General features: G+C 35.5%; 2 protein-coding genes across 10 annotated transcripts in view; both read left to right on the forward strand.

Annotated features, from left to right (window-relative positions):
* The window catches only part of LOC139696200 (uncharacterized), a 58944-nt gene extending 47604 nt beyond the window's left edge, over positions 1-11340 (forward strand). Inside the window, exons 16-17 of the mRNA XM_071594846.1 lie at positions 1953-2414; positions 5265-11340. Coding sequence (XP_071450947.1) covers positions 1953-2414; positions 5265-5498 — 696 coding nt within the window. The 3' untranslated portion in view covers positions 5499-11340. The remainder of the gene's footprint in view (positions 1-1952; positions 2415-5264) is intronic.
* Positions 11341-15181: 3841 nt separating this feature from the next.
* Positions 15182-25720, forward strand: part of Saf-B (Scaffold attachment factor B) — a 44919-nt gene continuing 34380 nt past the window's right edge. For all 9 annotated transcript variants that reach the window (XR_011702666.1, XR_011702667.1, XR_011702665.1 and 6 more), the window contains exons 1-6: positions 15182-15332; positions 15426-15507; positions 20123-20397; positions 20619-20762; positions 21037-21070; positions 24556-24982. Coding sequence is in view for 5 of the 9 variants with exons in the window: in XM_071595697.1 (XP_071451798.1) it covers positions 15207-15332; positions 15426-15507; positions 20123-20397; positions 20619-20762; positions 21037-21070; positions 24556-24982 (1088 nt within the window). In the remaining 4 variants the exon portion in view is untranslated. The remainder of the gene's footprint in view (positions 15333-15425; positions 15508-20122; positions 20398-20618; positions 20763-21036; positions 21071-24555; positions 24983-25720) is intronic.

Below are 25720 nucleotides of genomic sequence, written 5' to 3' on the forward strand. Positions count from 1 at the left end.
GTTCAAACTCTAAAAGAACTATGACGGTGGCAAGGAATGTTTCCTATCCCTTAAATCACTTTTTTACTCATAATAAGAACCATGAAACCCAATTAGCCTCCCTTAAATGTTATATACAGGATATAGAGGAGCCTGAGATAAAGTTTGATAGTAATTACTTGTGGTGCTTAACCAAGCCAACCATTAATTAATGAACTCTGCCTAACTTATGCTCAACATATCTGTATGAACTTCGTTTGTGACCACCATCTGTTAATTATAATTCAAGGCTTATTGCCATTGACTCACTGCTGTATAATGTTATGAAGTCTTCAGTGAAGCTGCATGGTCTAGTTCAGTGGGCATTTTCTGTCTTTTATTAAGTTGCCTGAAGAAATCGGAATTATATCATGAAATGCTTAGTACAGCTCATGCTTGAAAATTCTGGAATTCAGGGCTTTTTTCTGTGATGGTCTATGATTGTGCAGTGAAATTTTGTACTTGATTTGGGCTACATCTTCAGTACTTGAATCTTGTAATAGTTACAAAGCTTAATTGACAGACCACTGGACCAATTCAGCAGAACAAGCAGAATCCAGACTCTTCAATTACTAATTCCCTCAAAACCCTGCTGTGCAAAATATATTTAAAGTTTTGTATAGGTATGAGGAAAAGTGTGGGCTCAAATACTCCATAGGAGCAATACCTGATTTGACACTGTCAATCTCATAATTAATATAATCGTGAGTTTTCTCTGTTCTCATTTGGTAAGGAAATTTTTGAGTCAATATTTTACATCAACATTAGTGCTCACAAGCTTCAGTTTATAAATTTATCTTAATTAAACTATCAGAGCTTTTTTAAAATCCAAAATGTTGCCTAGTAAGCCTTATCTGCGAGAGCCACAGCCATGATGTTATACAGCGTCATGTATGAGACTTTAACTTAACACATTATCATAAAAATTCTTCTTTGGTTAATTTTTTATATAAGTTGTTAACTGGAATCAGTTATTTTTTTGAAATTGTTGCTTTTAAATCAATATTTTTGTTAGCACTCACATTATAATTTTTATGAAATACAAAAAATAGATGGGCATATTTATCAGGGAAATAATGAAATACACTTAATTCCATGAAAAAAGGACTATTTTTTGAACTGCCCTTTGGTGTTTATAAACTGGAATTTTTTGGTGTCTTAGATATCATTTGTGAATGTTACAATACATTTAAAATCTCAAGACACTGTTGTGGATTCTCAGTGAATTGTACAAAGGATTAACCATATCAGAATTAAAAATATGCTTTTGAATAGTTTATCTCTTTTTGCATTGCTTTCAAATCCATTAAGAATGATATAAAAGATATATATGCTGAATATTAATTCGCCTTGAAATCTTAATTTGAATCAAATTATCTCTCATTGTTCAGCAAGAAAGTTTATAACTTCTGTGTGGGAGAAATATCCTTTTTGCACATCCTGAGAATTCCGCTTCTAAAATGTATAATGTATATCTATTCTTAGTGAAATGGCATCAATATTTAGACTTGAATTACAACTTCAGATTTGTTTTAATTTTTGATGTCCATTATCTGATCTATGTGATGTTAATGTTTCAAAACTCTGGCAAGTTTTATATCTTTTAAAAGTCTAATACAGAGATGGTATTGTCATGTAATATGGTTATCAATCTTTTTATATCTTTCTTAAATTAATTTTGAATGGTGTTTACTTTCGAGCACGAAGCTGTAATTTTTATTTTATAATCCTAAAAAGTCACTGGAAAGTTTACTTCATTACTTTTGTCTTCCTTTGGGATGTTATTTTGATTACTGATTTTCTTTGGACTCATGGTAAAGAAATATCATTTTGCATGCAGTATTAACATCTTGAAATCTGTAAAAATTAAAAAAAAAAGCATATCCCTTTTCCTATTGACCTCTCCGCATGTGGTTGCTTTTGCTCCCTGGCAGATGGCTCCGGTTGCTGGCCCCGGAGCGTTCATCACCGCGATCCAAAGCACCAACACCCATCACCACTCAGTCACCACCCCCGTTGTCCATCCTGCCCCCAACCACTCTACTGTGGTGGCAACGTCCTCCCCCTCCTCATCCTCCACCACGCCCTCAACCCTCTTGGCTTACAATGGCGGTGGTGGAGTGTTGCAGCCACAGGCTGGCATTGTGGCATCCTCCTTTGTCCCCTCCCAGTTAGCATACACAATGACACCGGGATATCCCAATGGGTACATTGTCGATAACCCTGTTCCACCCTCCCAACTCGTGTCGGTCCAGAAACAGCATCTTCTTCAGCAGCAGAATCATTTTGTCCCGATGAACCAGGTGCCGCAGTCCTTTGAGCACTTCATCGGTGGCAATCAGATGGCAGTGGAGGTGGAGGTGGCCACTGGGATCAAGAGGCAGCAGGAACATCAGGTGATTGGTCATAATGTAAATGGAACTCCTTTATTTTCCTTTTTTAGGGAGCATGCAGCATGGGAAAATGCATGTCAAATTTTAGGATTGCCTTCGGTAAATTTTTTTGCATTTTATGTCAATCATTTGACAAAGTTAACTGTAACAATGACAACACCCTATCAGTTCTCAAGTTTTAAGTACGGTGTATCCCAGTCTGCCTTCATCACAAATATCGATAATATCACTGTTTTGAGGCAGTAATTAGCAGCGGAGTTTTTTAAATATTTCATTGAAAGTACTTCCCAAATAAATCGTGAATGTATACACTGTAGCGCATTTAGTTACATCTTACATGTAGTACTGCCATGAAACCAGGGATATGAAGTGTTAACATAAAAGTAATTTGATCCTTTCTCTCTGATCCAAGTGTTTTTCATAATTTCTGATCTATAAAATCAGAGTGCATCTTATTGGCCGGGAAATATGGTCTAATGTTTTCAATTATCTACCTGAAATATATTGCAAGGTCATATGCAATGCTGATGTATTCAGTTGCTATTTAGTTCTTCTTCGCAATTTTTTGTTTTTCCACAGCATTTCATGCTTGTCTGTAGTTTTCATGCATGCGATTGTTTTATGTTGTTAAAAAATTAGTAATGCATCGTTAATTGATGGTTATATGATACCGGTCCGTATATTGGATGAAATGTGTATCTCAACATACACCTGTTTTCCCTGCAGATCCCTTATACTTATATATAAAGACCTGTATTTACAATCAAGAAAGTCCTGTGGTCAGGCAAATCAAATGTCTATTCTTCTTCCCAAGAGTATTTTGAAAAAATATTCAAAAAATTTGGCCCAATCTAAAAACATCAACATCATATAGAAAAATCAATTCTTATTCAAAATCAATTATTAATCAAAAAGACCCTTATTGCAGTCACTTGTTTTTTTAATTTATTTGATTCATGCTAATAAAATCCATTTATATGACAACCATATTTTCCATGTATTTTGGTTATCAGAGTTTTTCGATAATCCATCCTTGCCAATGTATTCATTAACACAAATAATCAAAGTTTGCTGCATTCAAAATTTTTTGTAAAAAATATAGTTCACCTACATTACATATGTAGAAAGTAAAAAGAGGAACTGTAGGCATTGAATGTTTGACTGGAATGAATTTACTTCCAATGACATCTCAAGCTTTGATTTTTTTCCATGATAACAGTACTTTCCCATGGTTTATGGATACAATAATAATAAAAAGGAGTTAGATTCCAGATTTGACAGAAAAAAAATGATCCTGATTCAGGATTATGATTCATTCAAATCATGGATTCAGCCCATCATGGTGGTTGGATGGATTCAACCAAGTTTGTTTATTTAAATATAACTTTTATTTCTACAAGGAGGTATTTATTTTATACTTTATAAGAACATTTATGGAAAAATATTACATGGGCATTGGTTTTTTTTTAAGAGGCACGGAAGCACCCAGATGCAGAGCTCTCTGTGAAATCTTCGTAAGATTGACACAATCAAATTTCCAAAACCCATGGAAATTTCCTAAACCCATGGAACCCTATGAAAAAACTTTCCGCTTTCAAACTACAGAATGTAGACATTATCAAACTACGGAATGCAGCAAATTTTTACATCCAACTTTTATGGGGACTCATAGCCAGCCAAGGAGAACTTCCTTGGGCTTTGATCTCTCATGGTTTCTAGGTTGAATGATCAGGGTGACAAAGTTGTGTCTCAACCTTCACCCTGGACCTTCTATCCAGTGGGTCAGTGCCTATCTTCCCTGCAAATCTATTGAGAGACTTGAAGGGGTAGAATTCATTTCTTTGGTGATATTCTTGGTTTGCTGTTGCTCTAAATATGTAAAACATTAGAAGAAGAAACATTGTTATACACCACATCGCCTTAGGGTCATGTTAACCTTTTAATGTGTGCGAAAGTTTCGGTCCAATGTGTTTTTATTTCCAATGGGAATTTCCAGAAGTTTATTTATGATTCAGATTTTGTTGTGCATCAAGCATGATATGTTTTGCTAATCATATTATTTTAGTGGAATGCCAATTCTTTTCTGTAAATGTATGCACTCAATCAATATTTTAAACCTACTTTTGATTTACCCTCTGTTTTGCTCAATTCTGTCAGAATTTATTTGATCAATCCTGTAGCAGTGAAATACCTGTTACCTGGTAGATTAAATTCAAGTTCAGGGAAAATCCTAATTTGGGGTGTACTATACAAGACTTAAGGTTATCGTACAAATCCATAATGTAAGGTGTCTTTAAATTGGGATTCACTTATCTTTGTAAAAACTAAGTCAGTGATTCGCTAGCTTTGTATTATAACTACCATGGAGGATTGCAACTTTTTCAAACAATTCATCGCAACTTAAATAGCAAAATGAAAATGAATTATCATGAAAAATTTCAGTTGCTTTTACACCATTAATTTGGTTGGTATCATGTGTTTGCTTTCCTTGATTAATTTTTTTTAACTGGTACTATTACACGCCTTAACTTCTTATTGAGTGTATTGCTTGAAAAGTATGCATTTTAAAGACTTCCATTTTCATAATTCTTCATGTCTTACAACTGGTACTATTACAAGTCTTAACTTCTTATTGAGTTTATTGCTTGAAAAGTGCGCATTTTGAAGACTTACATTTTCATAATTCTTCATATCTTGCAGTAGGAATATCAAAGAGAAAATGGAGTCTCATACATTAGGATACCTTCAAACTAGAGCTGTTTCATTTTGAAAGCATGTTAATTTTTTTTTTGCTTGCATACAAGTATGGTTACTTGCTCCTCATGCTCAATTTTGTACATCATCATCCTTTAGGTTGTTACTGGGCCAGTAGATGCATTGGATATCTTTGGGAGTGGTGGCATAGTGGATGCAGCAAGTCTCTTTGCTTCCCCCACCCCAGGGATGGTCGCTCCCCCAACAGTGATCACCACGTCCGTACCACACCAAGCGCCATCCTCGACGCACCTCACCTCCCAGCAGCACCAAATGCTCATGATGGCAGCGGCGGCAGCAGAGTCGGAGGCAGTGTCCGAAATGGGATCCTAGCCGGGCCATTTGCAAAACGTTGTTTTCACTATCACTGGCTGCAGTTGATCTGCAGGTTGTTGTGTGAGAGTTTGTTCTTCACTACCCAATTTTATGTGTGTGTTAACTACTTCAGCCTCGTGAAACCTCACAAAACTTTGGCTCTCAAAGACTACTTCTGATGAGACCATTTGGGCATTCTCTTTGGCTTCAGTCAAAAGCCCCCTGTAATGTGTGTGTGTGTACATGTGGGTGTGTGTGTGTATGTGTGAGGGTATATATGAGTACCAAATGATACTTTCCATTCCGTGTCTTTTCTTGTGCTCATGGGTTAGTTACATTTGGGATGGCATCCCTGCTCCTAGCACCCGGGAAAGTATAATCTTCTTTCAGCATGCCCTGTGATGGTCATTTTATGTGGTGGGATTGATTTCTTGGTGGACCATCTGGGATTTGGCAGTTGTGCTTAGCTACCTCATTGGATAATCACTCTAGTGGCTGGAGAGTTGAAATGAAATGACCATGTCACCTAGACTAAGGCCATTAAGTAGCAAATGCTTCTGTGCAGTCTGCTGATGTTGCAATATGAAATTGGAGGAAAGTGCTAAGTGATTTGTATATTGTTGATGTTTGGTCTTTATTCTGCGCAACTTGGTCTCTAAGTTCAAGTGCAATCAATATTGCTGTCTGTATTAAGTTAACTTTTTTTTTGTAGGTTTGTATGCTGTGAATATAATGAATGACATCTCCAGAAGTTATACGTAACATGTCTTGAACATAATGAACCAATGACAAGATGTGGACTGCACATGAGTTTCCATGTTTGTCTGTATGTACATTGCTAGATTGTCAGCCCATGCATAATTTTTGAAGACCCGCATCTTTTTAGTCAAAGATTTTCTTATTTCTTTTTTTTTTCTGATTCTTGTATAGGTATTGCTGCCATGAATTTGGCTTTTTTGCCGTACCTCAATAACAAAGTACACAACTTGAGTTCTATACATGCATAAAATTATTTTTTTCCACTATCCCTGTTCAGGCTGTATCAACAAAAATAGAGATCCATTTTCCGCTGTTATTGACAACAGTGTGGACATGCCTGGTCAAATGAGCATAATTTTAGCCGCATAAAAATTGTCCTTTGGTGGAATTTTGTCTGTATGAACCTGAAATTATAGATCGCTTCAGACTTGTATCAAAGTTTTGCAAGCATGAGTTCAATCATACTATTTTGTTTACCCAAGGCAAACTTGTCTTACTATTTTGCTTGCTTAGAGTTTTTCTCAGTTTCAAATGATTACTTGTCTTATTATTTTTGACTGAGAGCTTTTGAGATTTTGTTGGTATTTATTTAGTTCTGAAATCACTTAAAAACACTTTAAAGCATAACTTGGTGGATATTTTAGGGAAGTGTCAGGTGTCATAAAAACTTTTATAGAATAAGCGGTGATTCTTCATAAGGTTGGGAGTTACGACAATGTGGAATTATATAGAAACATATTTATTTATGTAAGGGATGAGTCTTTTTTGGTCATAGGTAATTTATGTATAAATTGCATGCTCTAATTAAAAAGTATTATTCCAGGTTAGAGTCAGTGTTGGCTAAGACTGAACTAATATTTGTCTTCTGTATAGATCTGTAAATTTGGTGGCAAATAACTTTTTCATTGCATTTTTAAATATTTTAAAGGATCAAAAAAATGTTAAAGTAAATTTTTGAGAATGTGAGTCACTTTCTGCCTATTAAATACCATATTGCTAGCTATTTATTGCACAAATTGTAGGAGTAACTTTCAATTAGATGCACGTGATGATAAACTTGACTAATTTTGATATACTTGCCAATTAATTTTATATTACAAAGGATCGGAACGTAACTCTAGGATCGATTAGCAACTTCCTGTATCTTTGTACAAATTCTTCATCATCCTCATGATCGCTGTGTTGAGTTTCGTGACATTAGGAAGTCCTATTTTTATACACAATATTAGTGAAGTAAAAGTGCAACATTACTTAAATGGTCAAGCCTTTGCAATACACACTTATTACTCAAGTGAATACAGCATTTTACGGAAAAAAAGCTCGTGAGTTAATCTACTAGGAAGCATGTGTGGCTATTTTGTAAAAGAACAAAAACTGTCAAAAATGGATGCATTTTTTACCTCTATTCGTAATGAGATTTTTTGTGAAAGTGTAACAATTTAAATAATTTCAGATTCATTTCTGCTTGTTTTTCTTTTTCTTTTATTAATACAGTAGCAGCATACTCATTCTCTTTCTTGATTTAGTACCTCAAGATCACCACCCTTATTTTTCCCACTTATCCACAACATTTTATGATTTTGTAAAATAGCATACCCTACAATACTGATATAATTTACAAATAACTGTTGTTTCTTAATATTTTCTACATGAATCACCCTTAAACAAAACATTGTAAGGACACCATTCATTTCAGGATACGTATCATTTAAGGGATGTGTTTGCATCAATTCTTTTCGATTTTCATACAAGTAGAAAGAATTACTGCCATTATGTTTTTAAAATTTGTAGAACTTGAATATGTTGCACACACGGATATACTGTTCACCTAAATAAGTATCATTGATAAACAGGCATAAGGGAAACTTCCTTGGAGCTCCATGAGCTTGGTATGAGGTTTATAAATTGCATGTGTGACGTAAATTAGAAACAAAGATAGTGCACATGGAACTAATCAAGTATATAGTTTTTATTTGAAAAGTACAGAAAATGGCAGTTTCATTGAACATAAATGAAAACCGTCATTGAATGCCATTTCTCAGAAAAAACAGCAAATAGTCATGAATTTGGCGTGATGGAAGGTCAAAAATATAAAAGTACATGTTCATGTTGTCAAAAAGAAGTTATGTTTGCCATGTTTATGATAAATATGTCAACATCTCATACTCGTGTAGTGCTATATGGAAGGCATATATCTGTCATTGAATAGTGGTTGTCTCATGTGTTTTTTCTGGAATTCTGTATCATGCAGAAGCTGTAATTTGACATATTTATTAGCCTGATTTGAAAAAAGTTTGAAATTGGTCTTTCTTCAAATAATGTTTTGCCTTGAAGCTCTTTTTTATCCTTTAGGATGTAAAGGTCTAATTCTAATCATTAATCACTCATAAATAATCAATGCCAATGAAACGGTATAAGTTATTATTGGTGCCTAGGAAACTAGGTTGACAACTCAAATCCTGTATGGCCGTGATGCCTTTAATTTATTATCCAGTGTTTGCCAATTTCAGGTCTCTCTTTGGACTTGCATTTTGAATCATAGAATAGATTTTAAGAGGTACATAAGTCAAAATTAAAAGAGGTTGAATATTTAACACCAATAGTGGATTAGCATGTGCTAGTGGAAGGTATTTTTCCATCAGTATTTATCATGCATCAATTTAATGCCCAAACCGTGTTATACCTCATGTTAACTGTGCTTAAATGTTACAGTGAATGTGGTAAGGCCATTTAGTCAAACATCAAGTGTATGCCAGCTTACAATACTCTAAAATTTGATATCAACTGTCATTAGTTGTCATGTTTTGACATTTTATTGTTTTCTTGCACACCCCAGTCAATGGAAACATCAAGACTCCCTTGAAACCACATTCGAGAAATTTTCTTGTTATATTTTCAATTTCACCTTCAACAATGCATTTTAACCAAAGCAAGAAGTGGTTATGACTACGTATATATTTAATAGTATGCATATATACTATAAGATGTGTCATGAAATGACACTGAATTTTTATCTAACATTACCAGTGTAGTGTGGTATTCGTAAATGTAAATTTTGTTGCACTGAAAAATAACCTCCAGTACATTTTTTTTGCATGTCATTCTTTCTTTTGTAAATACTATGGTTGTAAGTAGTATTATTAAGATAATACTGTTTTGATAATGGTAATATGTTCTATTACCATTTTAGCCACACTTTTTTTTGTCTTCCTTAGTTTTATTATGCATTATAGAAAGTGATACTGGAACTAGTTAGTTAATAGCTCCAAACATGATTTTTGTCATTGCAGTGTATTTGCTTGATTCTTATTGGCTCTGCATCTGTAACTGTGAAAGCAGGAATGTAGTGTAATGTTTTTTGAACAGTATTGCAAGGTATTTATGTAGTGACCAAATGTAAGATAATAATTATTAAATATTCAGGAGTGGAATTTGAAGTGAAAGCTTTGGCATTGTTGTACCTTTTGAGTCATAGATGATTGATTATGAGAAAAGGTCATAGCTAGAGATGTATTGCTGTGTAATTATTTTGGCATTATTCGTTGTGTTTTTAACAGTGGCATTGCTCTCTACAGCATTTGCTTAGTTCTTTTTGCCTGGAGAAATTCACTTTTCGTCATGTGTTTATTGCAATTACTGATTAACAATGTCATTAAATGACTTTCGTTGTTCGCATTAAATTTACAAATGGAATATTTCAGTGCCAAACATTGCCTTAATAGTTCGTGGTCTATTGCTCTTGCCTATCCATTGGGAATTCTGAAATAATTGCATGGCAAATAAAGAGAAACTTTAACCTCAGCATAGGAGTGCAAGTGATATCCTCATTAAGGAGGGAGCCCAATGAGGGAGATTACATTTATGAATGAATACTTTGGTGTGCATCCTTAGGTTTAAGAGTAATGTCATCTGTTACCTTCAAAAGAAAATATGTTGTATGACTTGAGTTTTTTACTTAGAAGAAGGTTATTGATCCCATAGGTACTTGAGTTGTCAAAGCATTTAATATGAGGTAGCAGAGATGTACAGTTTATTTCATGTGAAACCACGTGTTTCAAGTATGCTCTCTTTTAATGTTTTTTTATCATAAAAGCATGTTCATCCTTGAAGATTTTTTTAATACAATAACATGTTATAATTATAAAGGTTGGCGGAAGTTGATCCTGAATTCATGTGCAGTATTGCTGTGCTCAATATCTTAAAGGGTCAGAATGTAAGAACAATAATTTAAAGCTTTTGAAGGACCTAAATCTCTTTCAAACTTACTGGGTTTGACAGTGAGTAGAAGGTTGTAATTACGGGTTTAAATTCATGGGCTTAAGTCCAAACGGAGACACTTATCAAGCTAATTAATTCAAAGAAGTCAGTTGTAGTGATGAGTGATAAATGTGTTAACTTAATCTATTTTACAAAATGAAAAATGCATAGCATTTTGTACTGTGTGCATTGCATCTCAACCTTGTGAGTCAGACAACCATTTGTACTAATGAATCCCTAGTAATGAAGAAAGGAATTAATCATTTTGAAGTGCCAGTTTCGAAATGAATGGGTGTTATGTCTTGCTTGGACTGGAAAGGGTGCAACAGTCTCCAGTATTTCATCACCATAATATCCCAGTTGTTAATGATAGGAATTGTATCCGAAGGATTTTTTTAGCACTAGGCTGTTGTGTGTGCAAGTGTTTAACCTCTCTTAATTTTGCTGTGAATATGCTAAGAGACTTGGGTTCACGAAGGATGATGTCATTTTAATTTACGCAGTGAGGCTGTTGTGAATGGCTGGAAAATCATGTGGAAAGTGACTTCTAATAATCTCTTCACTTTTGATGGCTCATAATTTTATCTCATTTAATTTGTACAATATTTCCTTCCATAAAAATTAAATCTGTGAAAATGGCGGTAAACTTGATTTTGTCGTTGTGATGTGTCAAATAGTCTTTGTAACAAGATACATTATTCCTATATTATCATTAAATATACTTGTCATTTGTAAATGTTCACTGGAAGCATTGAAAAAAGCCCACATTGGGAATATCAATCAGCTTAGACTGGATGTGTGAATTGTATATCTGTAATGATAATTATGAATATATTTTTTTAGGAAAGTGTTTAAAAAAACTAAGTCTGAGTTTCATTTTTCCAAATTTCACGTTTCTTTGATGTTTTTACTCTGATATATTTCTCATTTTAGATTACAAAGAAGCTTGCTTTAAAAATAGGCTTCTTTGTTTGTTAAACCTCTTTTGAGTTCAGTCAGAGCAACTTGAGAGCATGAACGTTTCATAAAAACTTTGTTCTCTTTGTTTGCATAAAAATTGTTATCATGTTTCACTTTCAGTGATTGGGACTGTGGGTACAGATTTTTAATTGGTGAATTTCCAGGGAAATATGTGGTTTCATGCATAAAATTACATAATGAAAACAAAAATATCATTTATTTCGCTTGACTTGGTTTTAAGTAAATGAATAGAACCAAGAACTGTGGAGTGAGGACCCTGAGAGAAGACAAGAATGGACTAATTGGGAATATTGTGGAGTAGAGAAATGCAATTCTGTGTGTGAATTGTCTGATCCTTCTAAATATATTTTGCCTTGATAAATCTGTGCAAAAAAACAAATCAAATTAGATCAAAATTGACAATGTAGAAAGCTGATTTTATGTCTTTAACTTTGGCTAGAATGGGTAATTGTGTAATTGCTGTCATGTGTTACATTTGGAATTCACAAATTCAACAAATACTTCCTTGCTCAGGCATGAAATATCATTTTGAAATTCCAAGCTGAAGCCAATTATTTTTATCAACGGGCCTTTAGTTTAGTGGATTTTCTAGAGTCAGTACCTCAGAAAAATTAGAAATATGTTTTTGCAAATACATGATAAATAATGAAAGATCTGGTGCTTTCCCGGCGTATTAGTTGGGTGAATTCTTCTTGGGTCTTCCACCGGGTCAATGGCTCCATAGCTGCCGACGTTTCGATCGGCAGCTATGGAGCCATTGACCCGGTGGAAGACCCGAGAAGAATTCACCCAACATGATAAATATATTGGCAAATGTGTAATATTTTGCTTGGGATCAAATTGGGAATAGGGCTGGTGCAATGGCATCTCACTCCAAGGGTCAATGTTTGAATCCCAATGGTGATGGAATTTTTCACTTTTATCCTAATCCCTACTTTCGTACCAAAAGTGCGGTTCATTAGATGGAGCCTATATTTGTGTACCTATTCCCTGTTGTCCTTGAATTCAGCTGACTAATAATTATATTTATTGGTCCCAGAACTATATGTAAGTAAAGTATGGGGCAGTAATAGCAGTAGTAGTAAGTAAGTAAAATATGGGGCAAGTCAGAGCACAAAAAATCAGCTGTTGCAGTGTTCTGAAGACTCAAGTAACTCTTCCACACTAAAATAGAATTTATCTATCAGAAAATGCTTGAGATAATTCTTTAATGTCCATAGGAGCAGATTATATGCCTGGTGGCAGATAGTTGAATATTTTGATGGCTATATGAAAGGGACTCTATTATACATAGCAGAAAGTGACAGAACAAATTTATTACAGATTTATTGTTTCATATTATCTGTAACATACATAAATAATGAATATATTAACTAGGTAAAGTTAGAATTTTCAATTTTTTAAATAAAGTTTGCTCTGGGGGTATTTTTGCTGTATGCCTAATACATCTTTTTTGCATTATAAAATATCTGTGGAAGTCAGGTGATGCTCCCCAAAATATGATTCCATGGCTCATATGTGACTGGAAGTTGCCATAGTGAACCATTTTTAGCATATTTAAATCTACAATGTTTGTAAGATATCGTAGAATATATCCACATTTTACCAAATTGGACCATTGGTGTGGATCCCCCAATTTAACCACTCATCGATAGAGAAACCTAAAAACTTGATGCTGTGCACCCTTTCTTTGGGTTGGCCTTTTAATCAAAGGTCCAACTGAGGTACTTCCTTTCTTTTTTAAATTGATTATAATTTGTTTTTAGGACATTTACCAACAGTTTGTTAATGTTAAACCATTTTTCCAAGAGCAATAATCAGCCATCAAGCTTAGCTTGTAACAAGTTAGGGTCGTTATTGCCAGAGTAGTATCCTCTGCTTTATATATGTTGTTAATCTCAATACATCTAAGCAAATCATTGATATATAGTGGAAATATAATGTCCCAAGAATGCTATCTTGTGGTACCCTGACACTTATTTTTTCTATGGGTGATTTATCATAATGCTGATGACCCCAATACCAGAAACCTCCATCATCTGTTTCCCATCCTTTAAATATGATTGGAGCCATTTATGGGCAATTCCCCTGATCCCATAACATTCACATTAGCTTAGGAGAATTTCATGGTCCACAGCATGAAATGCATGTGAAAGATCATTCCCACTCTTCCCAGAATATGCTCACAGAGTATTTCTTCGAGTCCCAAGAATCCATTATCTTTTGTAGAAAACTTGCAAGAGTATCATTGGTACCTTTTCCATCTTGGAATCCATATTTTTCAATGCTTAAAATTTAATTTTTAATGATATATTTCATAAGCCTGTATCTCATTGAGAACCAATATTTTAGAAAAATTAGTCAATGAGGACACTGGATGGCAATTGTTAGTATCATCATCATCCCTGTTTTTATGAATAAGTTTCATATTTGATATTTTTAGATAGTCTGGAAACTCACCATTTGTGAAGGATTAATTTATTATAAATTTTAAGAGTTTGCTTAATGCCTTGGAGCATTTTTTTTATAATCACAGTAGGGATGCACCAACTGTTGGTGTACTTTTAAGGCCCGTGGTACACTTGAAGGCCTCATTCTCTGTTGCAGGAAAGAGAGCCATGGAAGATGCTGGCAAAACCATGCATCAAATCTATCATTCCTCACTATTCCATTTTGCAAATATTGTAATTAATTGCAAACTCTGCTACTTGATGCAGATCGGATAGACTGACCCCTTCCTCATTATTAGTATTAAAATTCCTCTCTGGTGTAACCTTCTCCTGGTTACATTATTAACTATTCACCATGATATTTTAGTGATACTCTAAGGTTGACTGATGACTTTGACATAATATGATTTCCTTGCCAGAAGCAGAAAAGACTTGTACCTTTTTTTAAGGTCTGGAAATAGTTAATGAAGCCTGGATCATCCTGCCCTTCTCAATTCTCATACCTCCCTCAATTCATTGCTGGCTGCCCTCACGTCATCTGTCTCCCAGCACTTAGTTTTATTGCTGTCTGTCAACGTCAACGACTATTTTCAAACGTTTCTCTACATGATTAAAATATATACTGCGATTTTTAATGAATTTGTTCAAGCTTTCATTAGTAGATAATAGAAATATTCCTACCCATAATTTCATAATCAGCATTCGTATTTCCTCTGAGTGTTACTCGAAGATTTCACTCTGTTTAAGGTTAATAATTATAATTTTATTTCATTAAGGATTGGTGTACAACAGCAATATACTTGTTGGACACATCATAACAAAGGAGTTCAGGATTCATTTACAGAGAAGAAAAGGAAAAACGGTTCAGAATGAATAAACTAAAAAAAATGCAAAGCGGACGCATCGTTTGCGAGATCATTGTGGTAATCAGATGAAAATGCCCTGCAATTAAAAAAAACAATTGTATTTTGAAGAGAGTTTATTGGTTTTTTTTGCAGTGAGCAGACTTTGAGTCAATATTATTTTCATCATAATTGGAAGTATAATACTCATGTGCATATTAACATTCCACCTTTTACGATTACACGGTGTTTTCCGATTACGAACTTATTATTAAGGTGAGTTTAATTTTGGCGCCACCGGCTCTAATGAAATTGTAATAGGTTAGAATGTCTCGAAACGCTGGGTGGATAGGGTTGGAGCAAGTGAATCTCGCACGGGTCTCGTTTGTCTCGTCGAACGGGAGACCTAACCTGGACGTAAGGTTGTAACAGGAAGAATGGCGTCAGAGTTGGAGAAGAAGAAGTTAGCAGATTTGCGCGTAATTGACTTGAGAGCTGAGTTGGAAAATCGTGGGTTGGATAAAAATGGAGTAAAGGCTGTATTACTTGAAAGATTACAAAAGGTATGGAGTAAATTAACTTTCCTCGTGTTTTCTTATTACGGGTTTCCTTCAGGCGCCATGTTAATCCGAATTTTCAACAATTCTATGTTTAAGGTTCTTGTCGACGAAGGCCACGATCCTGAGGAATACCTGTTTGATTTTTCTGAGAGAAAACCGGCAAAGAGGTCTCTTGGAAGTGAGTACTCTTATAATATACCCAAGCACGTCGATGCTTGTATAGTCAACACCCAAGTGACGAGTATTGAAGCATTTGGCGTGGGTGAAGCACAGCGATGTAATGATCTTATTTGAGAAAGCTGCATTTTCATTTAAATGCATATGAATGAAAACATTTTAAAATTTAACAATAAAAATCTGTGCCGGTTGTGCTATCCTGTTTATATATTTTGCTGGATATATGTTGTGGAAGTACACCTGGCGTAGTTGGTTTCGAATATAGTACTTCAAAAAGTGTGCCGGAAGATCTGGGTTAAAGATTACGAAGTAAATCGTTGTTTTATAAATCATGATGCTAGTATACACACATGATCATATGAAGATCACATGATGAAGTTCATGTGTGCAGTTAAATGTATATGAGTTTATTAAACTAAACGAAGGCGGCTTCATAGCGGCCAATTACTGAAAACGAGTAAGGACCCCAGAAAATAGTATTTTGTTTTGCTTGATTGTTAAGAATTGTTTATTTGGCCTCCAACGTATTAAAAATAATCCTTCTTCTACAGTTGACGGTTACCGTTCTCCACTTTTTCATACAATGGTATGAAGGAATTGCAAATATTTTTCATTAATTGTTATTAGTTAATGAACTTTTCAGTTGGGAACCGATATTATATAGGAGTGAAATAAATCGATGAAATAATTTTTCCCTTACTTAATACATTTTTCTATGGTAAACCTTGATTCGTTGGAGCCTAGAGGAGCGGTCCCGATTTCATTATTTTCATAACATTGATGGGTATAGGTTTAATATGAATCGTAGTGTTGATGCAAGACAAGTGATAGAAATCGATTGAGATAGCAAAAAATGGACCTCATAAATTAATAAATGGGCTAAATGTTAGATAAATGATGTGGTGTTGGATGATATTTGGAAATTCCTTGCATTGTTAGTATCTCGAGCAAATTGCAAACGTTGCAGAATTTTGCTTTAAAAGTTAATATTTAATTTGAAGTTGAGGGGCCGTTGTCTAGTATTACCTACCACTGTCTTCGATAATTGCACCTTTGTGGCAGTAATTCAAAGACACTTCCCCTCTTTGTTTAATGCGTGCTTAATATTTTACTGTATCCTCTTATCCTGTAACATCCCTCCTCAGTTTTCCCCGTGGTTGTATTATTCACCAAGCATCAGTTCTACAGGATGTGGTTAACCAAATTTTCATTGAATATCTTTTTCCTATCAACAGCAGTCATAACTATTTTGTTATCAATATTGTAAAACCACAGTTTGAACCGAAGTATTGTTTTATTTGGTACACTCTTCCTTTTGTTTTCCTCTATTTCCTTGCGTTTCATGTTCTTTATATCAAAGCCACTTGTATCGTATCCAACCAAAAGTATCTGTGAATCATTTGGGGAGTTCCTCACCAAAAATTGTTGTGAATCAAATCATAAGGATAATTTCACATGATGTACCCTAATTAATCCATTCAATTCACATTTTTATATTGTACCATTTTCTTTTTTATTCCACATATTTTTTGCGTTAACATGTGATAAGTAAACAAATATTAAATGTATTTTAATGATAACCACATTATAACACCAAGAAATCATCAGCAAGTGTAAGTTCTCGAGCTTACACTGGACGGACAGGAAAGACCATTACCCAAATTTTAATTATTTTATGTGTAAAATTATACAGTTCCCATGATCACTGGTACCTACTTAGGAAGCAACTTTGGGATGATGTTGTTAATTGGTATGAATACAAATGTTATAGTGACAAATAAAAAAGAAAACAGTAAAAAGGAGCAGTAACAGCATGCATAAGAATAAAATTATCTCCTGAGAGAGACATGAATTCATACACAGCGTAGAATTTATGTTCGCACTGTAGCTGATGAACTGTAGACTTGAATGGCAAAAAACATATAGTTCCCTTCGTTTTCCAGGTAATGATTTCAGGAATCACAGCATAGAGAGAGTTCTTAGCGAACAGGAGAGTTGTGGGCAGTTAACCTAAGGTCATTGTAACCTCTTTTGCTGTGCCAATGTACATCAGAATCGGTTATCAAATTGAACATGACTTGTTTTGTTCCACGATAATAACAGCATGGAAGATGTACATACATACAGAAGTTCTGATATACTTGAAAGTGGTGATGCACGTACCCGAAAATTGTTTTCAAATCATAAAATTTCGATAAACACAATAGCTTTGTTATCGATCTATTTGTTTTATTAGAATGTTGATAAGGATTATAAACTGCTTCATGGTGCTTTTAGAATGCATTGACTTGATAAACAATTCATGCGTAATATCTACCGATGAAAATTAATATTTAAAATTTCTTTGGCATTACGGTCACATACATGGGCTACATCGGGCTAATTACAATCCTATTAATATCAGAAATGGGACCCTTATGTGTCAACCATACTCACAGAACATGTTGACTGGAACTGATGGAAAGTTATTTAATGTGCGGCTAACTTAGCTTTGTATACGTTTAATTTAAAATTACCAAGAATTACGGTATGCCCGATCAAATGGTGATTCTCTTCGGGCCTGAGAGAGATGATTAGAATTATATTTTATTAAAGCGGAAGCGTCAGTGTTCCGCTTATACCGTACGCAACTTTTCGCGCGTGAAGGCTTAAGGTAATATTTCTGCATATAACGGTTGTCCAGCGAAAAATAATTTTCCAAGATGGAGGTGGAACATTAAATGGCAAATTTCGACCATCAGGCCTTATAAACGGTTGTCATGACAATCTATTTGTTGTCTTTGGAAATTTTCTTTGTTACGAATTTGCTGGTCTCTACGATAAGTTTCTTGGGATTGGTATGTGTTCTCGATTGGCAAGAATTTCTGAGAAGATTAACATGCGACTCGGTAAGTTGGAATGAGGCTTGTGGCGCGGGGACGCACGCTTTCAATTGATGCGTGCCGTACGAAGTAATTAAAGCTGTCAGTAGACAGATTAGAGTCGGGCATGTCTACATGTTTTTCCAGTACGTGCCTACTTCCTATGTATGCAAATAAATATAAATACATGCACCGCTGTGGGCCAACCTTCTCCAGTGCGACGACTCTGGATTCGTCTTCATATTAATTCAAGACTCTCGATCTGTGTTAGATTTGTAAACCTAATTTGTACGTAACACTCTCTCCTGCCAGAAAGTAATTATAGTGAGAGCATTAATGTGTTTTTCTGTTAAAGTTTTGTTGTATATTATGCTACCCATTAAATCGCCCTTTTCTGCAATTGTACCGTGTAGCCAGCTTAGTTAACCGTCAGAACTGCTTCATCGTAGGAACTAGATTGTGTTACCGGAGAAAAATCGTGTTCAGCGAACGTAGTCCGTAATAAGCGAGTGGACATAATCACCATGTGATTGTTTATTCAGCGATAAAAAGTGCACAGTTAAGTCTCGAGCTTCTCTTTGTTATAACCAAGTGCTTCATCGTCATGACGAATTTGTGTTCGCTGATAAATGATAGATGCGCAACCTTGGCCTTGACTAAACGAAAGTGATATGGTAGTCGAATATCATTAATGTGTTGAAGTTTTAAACCAACATATTCAGTTGTGGTGGTTTTATGGCATACATTTTATTAAAAAATCCTAGTTCGACAAAATTGATATGTGGTACAAATTCATAATTTTGAATTTGCCGCGGTGTGTTACACACAGGATTGTTTCTGATTATTTTCAATGGAACTTAGGTTAATTGTCGATCTGTATACAATCGCCGCTTGTTAAGTCGCGGCAGTTCCCCGCGCAGAAAATTTTAGTCGATGTTGGCAGTATTAGTGATTTTGTTCTGCCATCTATATCGTCATCCGGGACCCCTTTTCTTTTTTTCCATTTCTAAAGCCATTAGTGACTCCAGCAATGCTCTGCTTGTTGCTGTGGCACAATAAGAAGCGTTGATAAGTTTAATAAGGGAATGGGTTGCCAAGTCTTGAGAAGACTTGATTGAGCAGCAGATTCTTCGTAAACCAACTTTTCTCTTCCTCTGCTTCTTTGTATCTTCTTCCATGTAGGCAGCTTTATTTAGTGTTGAAATAGTGCAAATTTTCATAATTTCTGGTTAGCAATTTTGTTTTTCAGCTTAGGTCATTTTGTTGTAAATTTTATCTATTTCTTTCCTAAGAGACAACTGGTTGCATCCCATAAAAATGCATTTAAAGTAAATGTGGTACTGCGTATTTATACTATTTTAGAGGTTTTGTTTATTTACATCACATTAAAATTTTCTTGGAGAAATCACCAGCCATCCACTAAATCAACATATAGATTATTTAGGTACAAGTTTATGGCTCTTTGACTTTTCATCACTTGTTAATCATTCAAAACTTTAACCTCATCACCACATCTTGTACTGTCATTTCCTTTTCCTAATCATTATTGTTTAACTAAATAGTAATCCTTTTATAGGGTGATAGTACATTTGTTTGACTTTGAAATAATTTTGTGAGAGTTCTGAGGCAATTTTATGGAAGAAATGTTGTAATTTGTGTTAGAGAATTTTGTGGAAGAACAAGTGTTGTAATAGCCATATAAAATCGTTTAATGTGCATGAAGGATAACCAATAATTATTTTTATTTTTTTTCAGAAAGAGATCATGACAATGAGTCCGAAACTCAGAGTAATGCTGATGATAATCATGACATGAGCCTAGATGCTGGGGATGGGGATGACATGGAGAGTAACAATAATACTGTAGATGACAAGAAGACTATGGAAAATATGGTTGAAGAAAATGAGAATGAAAAGTTAACTGGGAACGGGAAGTCTGTTGAGGGATTCAAAGGCGAAATTCAGAAAAATGCAAAGGAAACTGTGTCACCTGAAAAAGTCAAATCCGAACAAAATGCTGCTGATGAAAATGTAAGTTTTTGAGATATTAAGTTATGTTTTCAGGATAGAGAAATGTATGGCCCTTCATTTTCTTTGGTTATTGATTTAATTATTTAATTATACTAAAAAAATACTGGGGAGCAGTATTTAAAAATACTGCTGTGCTAGGGAAACTATAAATAACTAACTACACTAGGTAAACTTGGTTCTTTGCTTAAGACATGTAAACAATGTATTACTTGCATTTCAAGGGTGGAGAGGCTTCAAGATTAAATGCAAAAGAACCGGAAGTCATTGGGGTAGAAAAAGCAGTCTCAGAAAGCAATGCTGTGGATAATGAAGACTCTATCAATTTAACAATTGGCGAAGAAGAGGAAAAACTTCTTGCTGAAGAGGTAAGCAATATTCTATTTGTCACAAAATTAGAAATGTTTGTGTGAATTTGATCAGAATATTATTTAATAGGAGAAACCTTAGAACTTTATTTATTTCAGCATATTTATTTTTGAGTAAGAAATAATGAAATTTTGACCTTGAGTTATTAAATTAAATATCATAATTGATATAAAGTATTGCCAAATTGGCTAGTTAATCTGGCCAATTGTTTGAAGGGTGATTTATTGTTAGTCATGTAGCATTGTAAATTATTTTTCAATGTGTTTATTTTAGGAGGAGAGCAGTTGCCATGGAAAGGACATTAAAGGTAAAGTATGGATCCAATATTTCATTTAAGTAAATGGTTTGTCGTTATCAACTACAATTTTGTAAAATCAAGAGCCTTAAAAGTGTGCGCATTCAAATGATCGTCAGCTTGGCTATGAATAGTGTGCTTAGGGAAAAAAGTGCTTGGAAATTTCGATTTAATTTTGATGCCATGTTTTGAAATGTGGAATATCTTCGAAAAGCTGTGGAGGCTTAATTCTTGAATTGTTGTCACTATGGACTAGAAGGGAATGACGGGTAAATATTTCTTTGAACACAAAGATATTCAATACCAGGTTGATTTTTCATGAAATTAAATTCCAAAAATATGATCTGTTTTTGGTATGAAATGAAGAAAAGCCATCACTCGAATCAGCAAGTTTTTGTGATTAAAGCCGCTTTAAGCAGCAAAGACTTATCATCTTCAGTTTTTCTGTTGATTATCCCATTTGGAAACCTCAAGGCTGTTTTTGAAGTGAAAGCATCTCTGGCAGCTTTGGTCTGTTCATCATTTGGTCTGTTCACCAGCATCATCATCATCATCAGATTAATGGTTCAGCAACTGAAGAAGCAGTAATAAAGGACTCTGAAGATGGTAATTCACGACTTTTCTTCTGATCCCATTCTCACAGTTGGGAAAAAGTCAACCTGTTTATGAAGTAGTTTATTTCGTGATCGTTTGTTTTACTACTCCACTGTTTATTTGTGTAAATGGCTCTTGATTTTACTTACTGTGAAAACAATTGTTTATTTTGTATGATGTAGTGCAAATTCTCTGTAACCAAGTGTCCTCAAATCACCCTTAAGGAAGTTTTGTGACATAAGTGGTACATATTTGGCTAAATATGCACATGATTGCTCTCTCTGCATTGATCAGTTTCTTTTTTAACCACAAATTTCCTAAGTGGAACCTGCTTGCAATATTGCAGAAAGAAGATGATTTTCTGGAATGGTGTGAAACTGTGTAAATGCTGTGAATACTTAATTTCAGTCTGAGAGTTGTAATCTCTTCCATAGATATTTTATTTTGCATTTCAGTTTGTTCCAAAATCAGGGTCTGGATTGACAGAAAATGTGCAAGTTAGAATGAGATGCAGGCTATGCATATCCATGCACCTATTCATCCATTCATGATTAAGTATTTTTACAAAACCCTTATGTCATATTCCTATGGCAATAGGAGTAACTTGTTGTTGAGGCTTTGATATGTTAGACCAATTTATTGAAATTTGTGGAATGGTTGTGGATTTTAGATCGGGGAGTGTCATGGAGGTGATTTCTTTCAAGGCATAAATTAAAATACCATTTTAAGTAATGCATTGGTGACAAATGTTTATGGAATTTGAACTGAAGTTATTGTTGGACTTCACTGGGATTTGAAATCTTCTCCCAATTACTGGTCTGTTATGTTAATCAGTAAACTACTCAGACAATGAATAGCAAATAGTACCAGCATTAGATATTACACTAACACATCTTTATGGTTATCTGGATATAACACTTAACAAGTAGTAGATTTTTAGATGCTGAATTGATTTCACAATTTTTATTACTTGTTAAGGGAAACTGCTTTCTTTCAGCCTATAGTATACTCAAAACCAAAATTCTTGTTAATGACAATGTTGTATGATATTGTGGTAGATCCACTGTTGACAAAAAAAAACTTATAGTAGCAATAATTTACTTGCATTGATATACATTAAATAAAGAATAGGGTTGAAATAATTGGGCTCCAACAGCAAAAGAGGGCTTGCTTACTTAACAGCTTAAGAGTGCTTAAGAAATTTTGGTTGCTTGATTTCCTTGAAGTTTGAGTTGAATCTTTCTTGGTGAAGTTTGAGGTGGGTTAAGGAAAAAACAACTTTTTCATGCTTTTCAGTCTTTTAGATTATCTTGTCTGCTTCCCAGTATTCAATGAAACATTCATGTGGATAGCTACATACATGTAAGTGCATGCCTTTAATCATTCAAGAAAAATGAAAATTCATCTATAATACGTATTTCCAGTGGGAAATATGCTTCCTATGAAAGTCTTTCTCTTAATTTTTGGAGCCTTACGTTCAATTAGTTTGAATAGGTGCATTCCTTGTCTTCTGCTCAGAATCCAGTATTCCTAAATTTTTGTTATATATCTATTGTTTGGCAATATTTTATCAGGTGTTTGAACTTTTTCAAATTAATTCTCTCAAAATGTTCTTGGCAACTTAGCATTTTAATACATCGTTGCTGGAGTTAAATGGTAACATTAAACCTTGTCATCTTTTTTAACCTTTTAGGGTTCCTTGTAAAACCTGTTTATATAGTTTCTGTTCATTCTTAACTCTGCTGTGGTCACCTTCCCAAAAGTAGAAGTCAGTTTTGAATCTTCTTTAATATGAAAATTAATTAGGTTTTGTCAGAAAGACCTTACAAATCTTTTCTATTTTTATAAATTTTTTTAAATCTTATAACGCCAACAATACGAACAGGAAAATTGTGTTAGGACTTCCTGATATGCAGTAATCACTTTGGAGAGTCACAGTAGAAAGGTTAAATCATCAATAATTGATTAGGTCAGAAGAGCTTACTTTAACTTAGTTTGTCAAGAATAAAATATGTTAGTTGAGGGCTTTACTCCTGAAAATTTACCATTTCCTTATGGTTAGCCTCTTAGAAATTTGTATTATCACTCATTTCTTCATTGTGAGAATATATATTTATTAAGTTTGCTTGTTTTGAAATAGGAGACATCTGTTATCCAGACCTTGTGCTCTGTCCTGAATACAGTCAGTTCATTTTACTGGTGTACTTAGTACTTTTATTTTCTATTCCCTCTGGAAATACCTGTCAGGGTTGTGTGTGTGTGTGTGTGGTTTTGTGGATGGATGTATTTCTTTCGCCTGGGGTTAGCGTGCAGGCTCATCAAGTCAACTTGAAAATGAGAAGATGCTGTTCTCCAAGCGGGGGAGCTGAGTCTACTTCTGAGATGCGGTTGGTTTCCAGCTGGAATCTATTTGAAGCATCACAGCCACGGTGACATCCTGACCAGTCATCAACCTTGATGGCTCTCAGATCTCCTCGGCCACCAAGGAAGCTTGAAGAGTTCCCGTGGGCCATCCCTTGTTTTGAGGGAGAGGCTTGAAGCTTGGTAAAGAGGGTGATTAAAAATCTCCCTTCAAAGCATACTCACGTTCTTCTCGTCAATGTCACCTCCTCGGATCCATCTCATCCTTCAGGGACCACCCTCAAAGCCCTATTTCTGGGCTTAGGTAAGTCAGGGCTGTCCCACCCGTCGGCACGTGAGAGGAGGATTCACATCATCCACTCTTTCAGTGAGCTAGCGACTTGTCAGCAAGAGAGCTGTTGTAGCTGTTCACCCTCCATCAGGGCCCATCCTGGGCTCTGCCACCCTTTGCTTGCACTGGGGTTGAGTGAGGCTAACGACTCGTCCCACCTTTCTCTTCCCAACCTCGGTGCACTGTCCAACTCTGCTTGCTGTTGCGGTAGATGGGAACGAGAGTCGGGATAGTGGCAGGGCCGGAGGGCCGAAGTCTCTGGAGTCGAAGACGGATGTGGCGTCGTCATGGGGAGCAGCCGGAGATGGCAGCACGAGTGGTGGGGCCTCTGCCGCTGGGGCAGGATCGACGGCAGCGGCCTCTGATGTCAAGGAGGATGAAGAAGATGTAGAGGGGAGGGTGAAGGAGAGGAGGGGCCGAAAAGGGGACGGTGAGGAGGAGGGTGGTGTTGCCAGAGCAAAGGATGATGAAGAGAAACGGTCTCAGGCAGATGGCGGGCTCTCAGTCTCCACATCGGCAGCTGCCGCTTCAGAGGGGACAGAAGGTGGCGATGGAGGGGAGGGTGGAGAGGGCGGCGAAGAGGGAAAGTCAGGGATTAACAGGAAGGAGGAGAGGGCAGGGACAGACAAAGGGAAGAGGTTGGTTGGATGTTGACTCGTCATCGCTCATGATTCTTGTCCCTCCATTTTCTGTCCTTGCAATGGCACCATGTCTTTGACCAGTCATTTTCGGGGGCAATATGTCTCAGGATGAGGGTCAATGCGTGCAGTACTCAAGCTGTGGCACTTACCAGTCTGTAATGAGATTAGTGTTAATTACTATCGAAATATCTCCTGGCAATTAATACATGCAAGTCAGTTATTTTTGTTGTGGAAAGGGTAGCTAATTCCATGAGCGCTGCATCTTCTTCTACCTGCCAGTTGTGTTGAAAAGGAGAAAAGAGAAGCCAACCTCATTTAAATCATTTTCAACAAAGAATCCATCGGAAAGTGTGGGACCAACCTTAGGTTGGGGAGAAAGATGATGGTAGGGAAATCTAAACCAATGTTTAAGATGGAGTGAGTTGATGTTGTGACCTAGTGAAGCAGGTTTGTTGGTTACCTTAACCAGCTTAAACAATAATGATTGCAGACTTCTATTTCTTGAGCTGCAACATCTTGCTACAAATATTAATACTGAGGAAGCACATATCATTGCTCAAGGAAGGGAAGGCTGCCACTTAAAAATTCATCCGTGGAATACAGTGTTGAATGGCAAATGTAAATTTATTGGCCTCATGTGCCAAGGCTGCTAACACATTAAAATTGAGCCAACAGAGGACATGGATAGAGGGATTAAGCTATGAGAGGCATGATATCCAATTCCATTTCTGCTGG

Source organism: Hetaerina americana, unplaced genomic scaffold (genome assembly GCF_022747635.1).
Source record: "Hetaerina americana unplaced genomic scaffold, ioHetAmer1.1.p SCAF_7, whole genome shotgun sequence".
Taxonomy (NCBI): domain Eukaryota; kingdom Metazoa; phylum Arthropoda; class Insecta; order Odonata; family Calopterygidae; genus Hetaerina; species Hetaerina americana.